Raw genomic sequence first — 14,260 nt, 5'->3', positions numbered from 1 at the left:
ATAGACGTTAAATGTAGAGACAATGAGACGATTTAACGCCTTTGAAATGTGGACCTATAGAAGAATTATGAGGGTTTCCTGGGTAGATAGAGTTACGAACAACGAAGTACTGAGAACAATAGGTAAAGAGAAGGAAGTTGAACTTACAATTAAAGAAAGAAAACTACAGTATCTCGGACATGTGATGCGGGGCGAGAAGTATGGCATCCTGCGACTCATAATGCAAGGAAAGATAGATGGCAGAAGAAGCATCGGAAGAAGACGAATTTCATGGCTGAAGAACCTGAGAGAATGGTTTGGATGCAGCTCAAAACAATTATTTAGAGCTACTACCTCAAAAATTAAAATAGCTATGATGATTGCCAACCTCCGTAGCGGAGATGACACCTGAAGAAGAAGAAGAAAAAGAACGAACTAAAAGAGGCATAATGAAGAGAATATTATATAGCCAGATTAATCAAACCACAGAAACTGAGATGAATACGGCACATAGTACGAAGAGGACAAACCCGACTCCCTGATAAAGAAAGTTACCAGATGAAAGTGAGAAAGAGAAAGACTGGGAGAAAACCTTAAGAGAGATGCGAGGACCAGGTGATTAAGACACATCAAAAGTATTAATGTGAACAATGAGGGGAAATATGTAGAGAGAGGAAAATGAACAAAAATTGTAAAAATTGAAGTCAGTTCCATGACAATATGTCAAAAAATGAGAATGAAGATTCACCACAATAAATGAATTAGAAAGGTTATAAAAACAGAGGGGAAATCATTGATGATATTTTCAAGTAATTTTATACGACTGATTTAAAATGTTGGGTAAGGTTTTACACAAAAATGCAAAATTCTGTAAATGTATATACTTTATTTCATTTAATACAATTATTAGGTTTTAATTTTGTCACTAAAATTGCTAAAATTGTAAAATTTAGATTTTCCTTATGACTGTAGGAACATGTAACTTCTATATCAAGTAAACACGAAATACTCATTTTTCAGACACTTATCACTCAATTTATCCAAACAGTATCACAGATTTCATAAATATCATTATTTAAAATTATATATAAAACTACATAAAATTAATGCATAAAATATAATTATTTTTTCGGGGAGATGAATTTTACATTTTTTGTATAAATATTTAGTATGACTTGAACAATCTACATTTCTTTCGTGCACTTGTATCGTGCGTTCTAATCAAATGACCATTGTTATTAAATCTAGCATCGTCAGGCAAAGTATCTTTGGAGGGACGTCCGTAACATCAATGACTAGCCACTTCTTGTTGACAGTTTCATCACAACGTTCAAATTTCATAAGTGAATCTGCCAAAAGTGATCGATTTTAGTATAATTTGCTATATTGTAAATCTTCCAGCCATTTACGGATCAATAAGATTTATAAATAGAGGTCATTATAATTTCTTCACCCTTATTCTTATTCGATAATTAGCAATGCCATTATCGTGCAAATCCATACCACCCATATATAGATTGTATTCGGCTACTACATTAGGCTGAAATACGAGAATATATTCGTGTTCTTTCCGACAGTATTAGTGCAGCAGATATGTGAAACAATTATGCGTTTAATGATAGAAGTATATAATTTGGACCACATATACTACACATATAAAGATTCAAATTTAGATATAAGACCATCTCAGATTTTGCCTTTTACAAAAATGACGGGCATTCAAAATGGCGACTATACATATATGTGACTAATAGCACGATAACTTTTGAACGAGACGTCAGATTTCAACCAAATTTGGTATATAGGTTCTTTTTTTGATGAATAAGATCGAGGTCTTGAAGCGGAAGAATCGGTTTACCAGAAATTGTGTTTTTCCTGGTTTTTATGTAAAAATATGTTGTTATTTTTTTTCAATTTTTTCACCCTCTATATACTAATTTTTCAAAAAGTTAATACCGCCAATGAAAAGAGCGTAAAAATATTTTTTAGGAAATATTTTGAACTTTTTAGTTATGTTAATTACCATTTAATAAATGCATAACGTATCTTCACATGTACCTATGTGCGGCGCGGCAGATTCGTGCAAATATTATAAGAATTATTGTGCATTTAACGGTAGAAGCATATAATTTTAACCACATATACTACACATATTGTAAAAGAATGGGGTATTTGCTACCGTCTTCCTTACTATGGGGATGTAGATAGTTAGTAACGAGAGTCTTATTTAAATTTTTATTATAATTTTCAAATACGTACAAATTTTTTCCTTCGATTTCGTGGTGCTGGTAGTTGGAGAATATGTATTGAAATAGTACACCAATATTTATATTTCTTTTTTGGTCTTGAACAAGCGCTAAAATTATAATTTATCGAGAGAGTAATTTTTTGATGTTTTTCGTGAAGTTAAATTTTTAGAATTGTCAGATTGTTTTTTCAATAATTTTAACATAGTAACGTGTAAAGTTACGTGTTTTAACAACGTGGCGATAATTTATAACGAATAACGAGTTTTGTAACAGAAAAAGAAAATATCTGTTGGAAGTATTCCAACATTTTCCCCGCCGCGAAAAGAAGAATTAAAATAAAATCAAGAGATGAGTAGAAACAATAAACAAAGGTGAACTATTATTCTAACAAAATCAAGAGATGAGTAAAAACAATAAACAAAGTGAACTATTATTCTAAGAACAAAGGCAGTAAATAAGTTAAACAATAGGGGGCAAAGGGCAAATCTTTGTAATCGAACGAATACAAGGGCCATTTGAAGTTTGAAGTTTTAATTGGAATAGGACCTGCAAAGTCCACGCCAACATTCTCAAAAGGTCTACAAGGTGAGATTCTTACTCTGGGAAAATCTGCCATTACTTGTTGAGCGGTTTGTGCCTTTAACCTATGACAAAGAATACAGCTTCGAATTATCCTTTTAGTTTCTCGGAGACCATCTAGCGGCCAGAATTTTAATCGGATATTAGACAAAACAGTTTGGGCTCCTGCATGTCCAAGTCGATTATGTTCGTGTTTTATCAGAAGTCTAACTACATGATGCTTGGAAGGTAATAAACGAGGATTTTTTTGATAAATGGGAATATCGGCATTTTTTAATCTACCACCTACACATAATTCCCCTACTGAATTAAGAAATGGACTTAGTGACAAAATATGTTTGTTTGAGAGGGGTTTACTAGACTTTAATTCAGCAATTTCTTGTGCAAAAGATTGCATTTGAATAATTTTTATTATAGAAACAAGAGCTTTATCTAATTCCGTAACCAAAAGGGGACCAGATAATTTTATTCAACAGTCAAATACCTTGGAATGCATCTAGACCAAAGATTAAACTGGAGAACACACATTTTTATGAAGCGTAAACAACTTGGTCTCAAATTACACAATCTTTACTGGCTGATTGGTCACAAATCATCACTTTCGATGAAAAATAAAGTACTTGTCTACAAAGCAATTTTGAAGCCAATATGGACTTACGGGATCCAACTTTGGGGTACTGCATCAAACTCCAATATCGAAATCTTGGAGAGGTTCCAGTCGAAGGTTCTTCGAATAATCACAAATGCCCCATGGTATGTTGCAAATATTATTATTAGACGCGATCTAGAAATTTCAACAGTAAAAGAAGAAATTACCAACTTTGCACAGAAATACGAAGACAGACTGGCACAACATCCAAATGTACTAGCCAGAAACCTGATGAGCCAACCAGTCAGACGGAGACTTAGACGAAATACACCTAGTGATTTACCATCGCGATTTTAGTTATATGTGCCGTAATTCCCAGAGACAAACAATTTTATATCTATGTAAAATATTTGTAAAGAAAATGATTATTGAATCATTTTCTCCAAGTCACCTACACTAGTGGTCACAACATTTACTTATTGTAACTTGTTTTACAGATTGTAAATAAATTAGGACGTTAAATAAAAAAAAAAAAAAAAAAAAAAGATAATTTTATTGATGATTTTCTAGTATTTTCGATAAATCTTTGAATGTATATAAAAGAATGAAGTAATCTTGAAAATTTCGAAAATTTTTCAAAAACTTCTTGCCAGAATATGTTTTGTGTTGTTTCCCGTGTATGAATACACACAAGGGTTGTTTTTCTTTCTTCTGAAATTTGAGAGGGTTCGGGATCATGATTATGTTTTAATAAATTCAGAGTGGAATCTAAGAGAAACGGCGGGCCGTGCCACCATAATTTGGAGTTTATGAGTTGTTCTGCTAACATTCCCCGGGAAGGAATGTCAGCTGGATTGTCTGAAGATTTGACATATCTCCAATGGGAGTTTTTTGACAGCATCTGAATTTTAGAAACTCTATTAGAAACAAATGAAGTCCAACGAGAAGGGTGAGATCTAATCCAGCACAGAGCAATTTCTGAATCAGACCATAAGTTTATAGACTCAAACGAGAGCTGGTTTTCAAAAATTGCGCAAAGTGTATTTGTTAATTGAGCAAGAAGGACCATTGCGCAGAGTTCAAGACGAGGTAGTGATACAGTTTTAATTGGGGTTACTCGAGATTTAGATGTGAGTAAAACAGAAAAAACAGAGTTGTCGTTATAAACGGTTCTTAAATAAACACAGGCAGCATATGCTTTAATGCTACTGTCAGCGAAACCATGTATTTGAACATAATTAACAGATTTGTTAAGAAACATGTATCTAGGGATTTTTAATAACTTTAACTTGGGAAAACATTTAATAAACTTATTCCAATCGTGAGTAAACGAATCGTTTAATGGTTCGTCCCAATTAACCTTTAACAACCATAATTGTTGCATTAATAGTTTCCCTATTACAATCAATGGGCTAATTATACCAAGAGGATCGTACATACTTGCAAGGACTGAAAGAGCCTTTCGTTTTGTGAGTGCAGTTTCGGAATGCGTTTCAGGAAACGAGACAGACAAAATGTCAGAGGCTTGATTCCAAGATAAACCTAAAACCTTATTTGTGGAATCAGTTAGAGAAATGTTGCAAGGTTGTTTGGATTGAGATTCGTCACATATTTTTAGAAATTTAGAAGAATTAGAATGCCATTTGTGTAACTGTAACCCAGCGTTACCGAGTAACTCAGTGAATTGTTCATATGATTCCAAGTCTTCAAAGGAATTAGCACCATACAATATGTCATCCATATAGGTGTGATTTAGTATTATGTTTGTAGCTTTAGGGTAATTTTTTCTACCTCTGATAGCAATTTCATTTAGGGTACGAGTAGCTTCATAAGGGGCCCAATTAGTGCCATAAGTAACTGTGAGCAGTTCTATGCAACTAAGAGGCTTGTCGGGAGAATCACGCCAGAGAATATTTTGCAAAAAGGTTTGCTGGGGGTTTATCATAATCTGCCGATACATTTTCTGTATATCTGCAGTGAACACATATTTATGCTGTCGAAATCTAATTAGAATGTCGAACAGTTGAGGCTGTACCTTATAGCCTGTAAGGGTTATGTCATTGTGGGAGTAACCAGTAGTAGTTTTACTAGAAGCATCAAAAACTACTCGAAGTTTAGTTGAGACACTGTTGTCTTTTAAAACACAGTGGTGTGGCAGAAAGTATTTGGGGGTAGCAATTGTTTCTGATGAAAGGGGTATATATTTACCATGTCCCAGTTGTACATATTCATCTATGAAAGCTTTATAATTTTTTAAAAGAGTTGGGTTTGAATGTAGACGTTTCTCAAGAGATAAAAATCGCCTTTTCGCAGTGTGAAATGAGTCGCCAAGTTTTTAAACTCTGTGGGAGTCTTTAGGGGTATATCTATTTGAAATCTTCCATTTTCTAAGATTTGACAAGAAGATGTAAAGATTTGTTCAGCTAATTCGTCTTCAGGAGAGAGAGGAGTTTTTGTTGAGATTTCTTCCATATCCCAAAATTTTACTAGAAGTTTATCTAAATAGTTATAGTTATCATCTATAATGGGTTCAGATGTTTGTACGAAAAATGATGCATTTTTTATGTTTGTTCCTTTCTTGAACAATGTTACCTGCAACAATCCATCCTAAGTGAGTGTCGTGAAGAACAGGGAGATTATTACCTAATTTGTAAATACCTTCTTTTATTAACTCATAGTATACATCCGCACCAAGCAGAATATCAATTTCGGATGGTTCGAAAAATCTACTATCAGCAAGAGTTATATTTGCAGGTAATTTTAGAGTTAACATCTATTGGCACCTGAGGTAATTTACAAGAAATATTTTGAAGAACAGCACATGTTATAGGAATTGAGAAGTCGTTAGACCGAGAGTGTATAACAATATCTACCATTTCTGTGGACAATATAGAATTTTGAGAAATGCCAGAGATATGTAGACTTCTTTTAAAGGTAGGGCATTTAATTTTAGAAATAAGATTTTTTGAGGCAAATGAGTTTGGACTTCCTGAATCAAGAACAGCCTTTGCTTCAACATAAGTTCCGTTTTTTGTATATATTATTACATTTGCCGTTGCTAACAAGACATGAGTGTTTCTAGAAGAGCACGCTGAGAGAACTGCGGAATTTTCATCTGGTGAAACATTTTCAGATGGTTCGTTGGCGTTAGTGAGTGGAGTAGAAAGACTTGATTGCTGTGATTGATCAATTTGCAATGGTGACTCCTACGAGGTCGCCAATTATGGGAGTTGTGAGAGTTCATACGATTTGTCTGAAATGGAGAGTTTTGATTTTGATTTGATCGCGAGTGAGAGTTGTGATAATTATCGATATGGAGACTTGTGTGGTGCCTCTTAGAACAAATAAAGCATCCTTGAGATGTACAATCTTTTAGTGTATGTTTGCTACCTAAACAATTGCAGCAGAGTGAATGAGTACGAATAAAATTATTTTTATCAGTGTGAATCAAATTAGAGAATTTTTGACAGGAATAAATTTTATGACCAGCAATATTACAAAACAAGCATTTTAAATCACGTGATATCTGAGGGTTTTGAATTTGAGAGTTGTAAGAATTTGAGAAATGTGAGTGTAATGATGTTTTGAATTGTGGTTTAGTAGATTGTTTAGTTTCAGTAGAATTAAGATCTTCTAAAGCATTATACCTAGCTTCCAAAATTTTATAAAATTCAGCTAAAGTAGGCAATTGAGATCTATCTCTATTGGTTTGATATTCCCTTTTTGTACCAAAGTCCAATTTTCTTACAAGAATGTTAACTAATAGTATGTCCCAGTTATCTACTGGACATTTCAAATTTTTTAAGGATTCTACGTTATTTCTTATTTCGTTTAGAAATTCTCTTAAATTGTTTGAATTGCTTTTAACAAGTGGTGGTGTATCAATAATTAAATTAATGTGAGAGTTAATTATAGCTAAATTATTATCGTATCTTTTTTCAAGAATTTCAATAGCTACTAAGAAATTTTCATTCGTAACATTAAGTGAATCTATTAAAGTTAAAGGTTCTCCTTTTAAAAATGATTTAAGATAAATAAATTTTTGAACATTAGTGAGACCTTGGTCTTCTTTGATTAGAGACGTATATAATTGGTAGAAAGGGACCCATTTTTGCAATTCACCTTGGAAAATAGAGATTGATATTTGAGGGAGCTTAATAGCTGAACGTGAATTTTTATTTGTTTGACTATTAATATTAAAAGAACTATCAGCATGACCTGAAGGATGTGAAATATTTGCTAATTTACGCCTTATTTTGGCCAAAGTTTGACAATACAGATCTTCCAACTTATCTCTGTCCTCTACATCAAGTTTTTGTACATCTAAATCTTCAATATGGTCTTGCGTCAGACCATATTGCTCAAAGTTATGAATCAAGTTATTTTCTTTAATTCTTAATAAATATTCATCATTTTGGTTATTTAAATTGTTTTCTACCCAATTTACTATTCGCGATATATTTGGCTTGATGTGTTGGCGAGATTTCTTTTCATCTTCCATAGTTGTAGATTCAAATTACATTAAAAGCGTAAACTATTACAAAAATACAAAATATTTTTCAAAACTAACAGTTACCTAAAAATTAAAAATAATTTAAATCCCACCTCTACAGCTGGTAATGTGAATATGGAGAAATGTCACTTTTGACACTCTTGAGATTTGAGATTTTTCACTTTTATGTCAATAAATTACATCTATTCATCGAGTATTACTTGAAATATATTACTTGTAAATATTCTGGAGCTTCTCGGGTAAAAAGGATTATTATTTCTTTTTCGAGAATCGAGATTATTATGTACTTCTTCTTCTTCGGGAAGCGGGATTATTATTTCTTTTTCGGGAGTCGGGATGATTATTTACTTCTTTTTCGGGAATCGGGATTATTATTTACTTCATTTTCGGGAATCGGGATTTACTTCTTTTTCGGGAATTTAGCCTGGTCTGGGCACTCAGCAATAAAACGTAAGGTTTCTTCGTGATTTGTGTACCTATTTCCAATATTATTCCAACTATTTTTGATCCGGTTCGATATAGGGCCAATGTAAAAGAATGGGGTATTTGCTACCGTCTTCCTTACTATGGGGATGTAGATAGTTAGTAACGACAGTCTTATTTAAATTTGTATTATAATTTTCAAATACGTACAAATTTTTTCCTTCGATTTCGTGGTGCTGGTAGTTGGAAAATATGTATTGAAATAGTACACCAATATTTATATTTCTTTTGTGGTCTTGAACAAGCGCTAAAATTATAATTTATCGAGAGAGTAATTTTTTGATGTTTTTCGTGAAGTTAAATTTTTAGAATTGTCAGATTGTTTTTTCAATAATTTTAATATAGTAACGTGTAAAGTTACGTGTTTTAACAACGTGGCGATAATTTATAACGAATAACGAGTAATGTAACAGAAAAAGAAAATATCTGTTGGAAGTATTCCAACACATATAAAGGTTCAAATTTAGATATGAGGCCATCTCAGTTTTTGTTCCTTTTACAAAAGTGGCAGGAATTCAAAATGGCGACTATACATATGTGACTAATAGCACGATAACTTTTGAACGAGACATCAGATTTCAACCAAATTTGGTATATAGGTTCTTTTTTGATGAATAAGATCGAGGTCTTGAACCGGAAGAATCGGTTTACCAGAAGTTGTGTTTTTACTGTTTTTTATGTAAAAATATGTTGTTTCTTTTTCAATTCTTTCACCCTGTATATATAAATTTTTCAAAAAGGTAATACCGCCATTGAAAAGAGTAAACATATTTTTTAGGAAATACTTTGAACTTTTTAGTTATGTTAATTGCCATTTAATAAATGCATAACGTATGTTCACATGTACCTATGGGCGGCAGATTCATTTTGAATGCCCGCCATTTTTGTAAAAGACAAAATCTGAGATGGCCTCATATCTAAATTTGAATCTTTGTATGCGTAGTATGTGTGGTCTAAATTATATGCTTCTAACATTAAATACACAATATTTCTTATATTATTATTTGCACGAATCTACCGCACATAGGTACCTACAGCTGAAGATACGTTATGCATTTATCAAATGGTAATTAATATAACTAAAGAGTTCAAAATATTTCCTAAAAAATATTTTTACGCTGTTATCAACGCCGGTATTACCTTTTTGAAAAATTAATGTATACAGCGTGTTAATATTAATTGTGTATTAATATATATACAGAATTAAAAAAATAAATAACATATTTTACAAAAAAATCAGGAAAAACAACATCTGGTAAACGGATTCTTCCGGTTTAGGAGCTCGATCTTATACATCAAAAAAGAACCTATATACCAAATTTGGTTGAAATCGGACTTTTCGTTCAAAAGTTATCGTGCTATTAGTCACATATGTATAGTCGCCATTTTGAATGCCCGCCTTTTTTGTAAAAGGCAAAATCTGAGATGGCCTCATAGCTAAATTTGAACCTTTGTATGTGTAGTATATGTGGTCCAAATTATATGCTTCTACCATTAACTGCACAATAATTCTTATAATATTTGCACGAATCTGCCGCACATAGGTACATGTGAAGATAAGTTATGCATTTATTACATGGTAATTAACATAACTAAAAAGTTCAAAATATTTCATAAAAAATATTTTTACGCTCTTTTCAATGCCGGTATTATTTTTTTGAAAAATTAATATATACAGGGTGAAAGAATTGAAAAAAAAACAACATATTTTTACACAAAAAAACAGGAAAAACACAACTTCTGGTAAACCGATTCTTCCGGTTCAAGAGCTCGGTCTTATACATCAAAAAAAGAACCCGTATACCAAATTTGATTAAAGTCGGACTTTTCATTTAAAAGTTATCGTGCTATTAGTCACATATTTATCGTCGCCATTTTGAATGCCCGCCATTTTTGTAAAAGGTAAAATCTGAGATGGCCTCGTATCTAATTTTGAACCTTTATATGTGTAGTATATGTGGTCCAAAGTATATGCTTCTATCATAAATGCACAATTCTTATAATATTTGCACGAATCTGCCGCAATATATCGTTCTGTTTGATGTGCAGGTATTTGTTATTACCGTAACAGCAGCATTATCATTCCATCTCACGAGCAAAACTGTAGGCACAATATATCAAATGCAGACTCGAGTGTTCCCCGTGCCATATTTTTGAATGTTTTGCCCCAGTATAAACAATAATGACACTCTGCGACCTTCATGAAGTCACGCATTTTTTCGGCGCAGGCAGATTGTGGCAAAAAATCGCAGAACTCACTGCGCTGCTGCACACTTTCAATCTTAACAAGTTCGCAGAGAGTATGGTACAACAAAGTGTTCCTAGAACCGCACACATTTTAAAAAACGTATGTAAAACGCACATCTTGTCATTATGTGCTTGACGGGATATTATGCCGTCTTGCCCGCGAATGTGTTAAGTAGTTTGAAGGTTAAACTAGCAACTCAGGTGCATCGTAGCACAATTGCTGCTGGTTTAAGCTTGTACATTCGTTTTAATATGTTGCCCTCTTGAAGCTATTGGAACTACTGAAATACCTTAAGATTTGATAATTTATTTGACCTTGACCTATTTAATTTGTCTAATATTTATAAACCTGAGCCCTACAATAGGGCTTTTAGCAATTGTGATTACCAGAAAGACTTTTTTCATTGAACCAGGTCCGGTCAAAACTTTTCGCCTTAGATAACAGATAACAAGATGGCTACCTCTACAAAACGAGACTTCAAAATTTTCAAAGGGGCCTACCAGAGTGTCACTACTCTTTGTTTTTAATACTGTGGTTTTGCTATTCTGTAAAGGACACTTTGCAGTACGGTTTTCTCTTATAGTACCTGTGGCAAAGAAGCCTAGATCCTGCAGTGTCGCAAAAGAGCATAAATGAAAAAAAAAATTTCGAAAAATACTCGATGCTCTTGGGCAACTACATAAAGTAACTCTAAACCTAGCCTTCGTTTCCAAACTATTACCTGAATCCAAATTATTATTCTGTTTTACTCCATATGGTATGAATTTATATAAATAACCTGTATGTGAACAAAGACACCATAATTTGAAACCAAATCTTACTGCTTCCCCGAATGAACATCTTTCATGAGTGACGTCCAAAATATAATATGGTACCATACTGTGACGAATTAACGACTGCAAATAACAGGTTCCGTCTCGACAGCGACTCATGTATGGAGACATCTGGAAAAATTACTCACCGTACAAGTGAGGAAACGATTTCTCCTGAATGATCGACGGTCAAGGCCACGGATTAAGTAGTGATGGGCGGTTCCGTTTTTCTGGAACGTTCAAGTACATGGTTGTTATTTTTTGTATTCAATATATAAAGATGTAAATTTTTAAGAGTAGTCAGTCTGTAAAATAAATTCGTCTGTACAGTTATATAAATAAAATCGTATATAAATACGAACCGCTGGTTTCTTTGTAATTATAAGTTATTACAGTAAAAACCGCTGCAATACTATCCGGACCAAGGGCCTTTTCATTTTTGATATTCTTGGGGGCATATACTCATAGTACCTCTTCATGTATTATCATTGTTCCGCTGCCTGGTTCTTCTGATATTGTTACACTGAAATTTCATCTTTAAAGAATCCATCTCTATATATTATTTCCCTGTTTGTATTTTTGTTTTGTTGTCTGCCGCTATCTGTCCGTTGCCATCAATTAGTTTATTTCCGTGCCTGCGTCTGTAGCTTCCGGTGATGAAATTCTTCGAAGAAAATTCTTCTATGAAATACTTTAAACATTTAAATATTCATCATATAACGTAGCTTTATCATCATCACAGACCATGGTACAACCATGTCGATGTTCAGTTAGAGTCTCTTCATTAGGAAAAACCTCTTCACACCCATCACATTTAACTGGGTCTGAATTGTTGGCTTGGTGTTGACGCATGTGCAATGTTAATGTATAGTTTTTTCTGCACGTGTATGGACACATGTCACATTTGTATATATTTTTACCTAAAAAAAGAGAAATTAAAAATTAATATTGTAGGGGAGTGCATATATATTTTCACTTCGGAAAAAATTAAACAAGATAGACCTTTTTGTAATTTCATTAAGAAATGTTTAATAAACAACATATCAAAAAGTTCTACTCGAGAAGTGGGTGCTTCATTTTTTATTAAACAAATGAACTACGAAATTAGATGTTTTTTAATTAACTCCGAAAATAAAAATTTTAGAAAAAAACTGACTTGACCATTGAAAAATTCAGAAAATTTTACAAAAAAAAACCTTGGATAAAGAATTTTCTAAAATTAAATCTATGTCTTCTATCATTTTTTATTTATAACGCTAAAGTCACCCTTCTCACAAACATTGGCGCACTGTAAACTAACGTACGGCGAAGTGCACGGTTGAGTTATTTGAATGTAATTTTTTAACTAATCGATCAAATAAAATTTTACAAATTGAACATGAAAGAAGAATAATTAAGCTATTAGGCTATTGATTATATTCAAAATAAGATAGCTAAAAGGAACTACAACGTTAACGGGGTTTTATTATTTGATATGGTCAATGGACATCTATATATGAAAAAACCGCGGAGTGCTACCATTTAAAGGGGTGCGTTTTTGAGAAATGGGTGAATTAGTCCCTGGGCACAGGTTACATTAGGGTGAGTTCTATGCACTTTTGATGCAAATACTTCTACATAAAAATTGTTCCTGGTTAAATTTCCTATCTAAATATAACTTTTTAAAGTCAAAGATGCTTTTTTTTACAAAAATATATTCAAAAGAAAAAACACAAAGAGACCCAAAAGAAAGAAATTTTGTTTTTTGTCCCATAACTTTTGTCCACGGGGATATAGGTATAGACATTGCTTCACAGAAAGAAAACTTACATATTTTCTCTTTAAAATGATGTTTGGTAGAGGTCATTAGGATTTACAGTTTCCGAAATATGATTTTTCAAAGTTCGCCACTCACAGCAATTTTGGGCAATTTTCCTTGTTATTTCGCAAATATTGTTCTGTAACTTTTTTCTACGTAACTTTAGGTATATGCAATGGTACACGTAATAGGAATAGAAATCAATTACCTTTAAAATGGTCTACTGTATAACGTTGTACGACTTTTTTTAAAGAGATTGTGGTTTGTCAAGGTTTTATACTTTTAACGATTTTTTTAATAATATAATATAAAAATAAAGCAAAATTATTATATAATATATTATATATTATATAATACCTAATATAAAAAAATATTATTTTTTATATTTTTTGCGATTATTTTTGAAATTTCTCATTATAACTTTTTTTCTTGTACATAAATATACTATCTATATATTGCGCAACAAAGAGGGCTTACTTTCTGTTCTTTAAAATGGTGTATCATCTATATTTAAATACATAATGGAAACCGAGTGATTCTTTGATATTTTTTTACCTGTATTATTTAAAATATTTCTTTTACAAAAATTACAAAAACATTAGTCTTAAAAAACATCACTTTAGTTAAAATTATTTAAACGTTGACATTTAAAAAAATTTCAAAATCAAAGTCCATCTCTTCGTTAGCATTAGCTTCAATATCTTCCTCTGACACCTCAGTTATCTTAGAGTTCCCACAATTAGTACCCATGCACATGCACCCTTTGCAGAATATTGAACAACTAATTCCTATCTTCCTACAACCGCAGTTTTTTGTACATCCTTTGGTACATTTACATGCTATTTTTTCAATCAAAGCTTGTGGTGCAGGAGCTTTGACAGTAAATATTGGAATTAATCCATATTTTCAAGTTTGCCCGGCCGAGTCAAGTGGATCAAAAGTATTACCTATAAAAAATAAGATTCAATCATAACACACAATCACATAAAAAAGTTATAAGGGGAAATTTA

General features: G+C 32.4%; 1 protein-coding gene across 2 annotated transcripts in view; it reads right to left on the bottom strand.

Moving 5' to 3' along the window:
- Positions 1–845: 845 nt before the first annotated feature.
- The window catches only part of LOC126881578 (zinc finger protein 260-like), a 48,035-nt gene continuing 34,620 nt past the window's right edge, over positions 846–14,260 (bottom strand). For both annotated transcript variants that reach the window (XM_050645922.1, XM_050645923.1), the window contains one exon: positions 846–12,372. In XM_050645922.1, coding sequence (XP_050501879.1) covers positions 12,146–12,372 — 227 coding nt within the window. In that variant the 3' untranslated portion in view covers positions 846–12,145. The remainder of the gene's footprint in view (positions 12,373–14,260) is intronic.

Source organism: Diabrotica virgifera, chromosome 3 (genome assembly GCF_917563875.1).
Source record: "Diabrotica virgifera virgifera chromosome 3, PGI_DIABVI_V3a".
Taxonomy (NCBI): domain Eukaryota; kingdom Metazoa; phylum Arthropoda; class Insecta; order Coleoptera; family Chrysomelidae; genus Diabrotica; species Diabrotica virgifera.
Note: the sequence above shows the minus strand (reverse complement) of the source record. Positions and strands in the feature narration are given on the sequence as shown.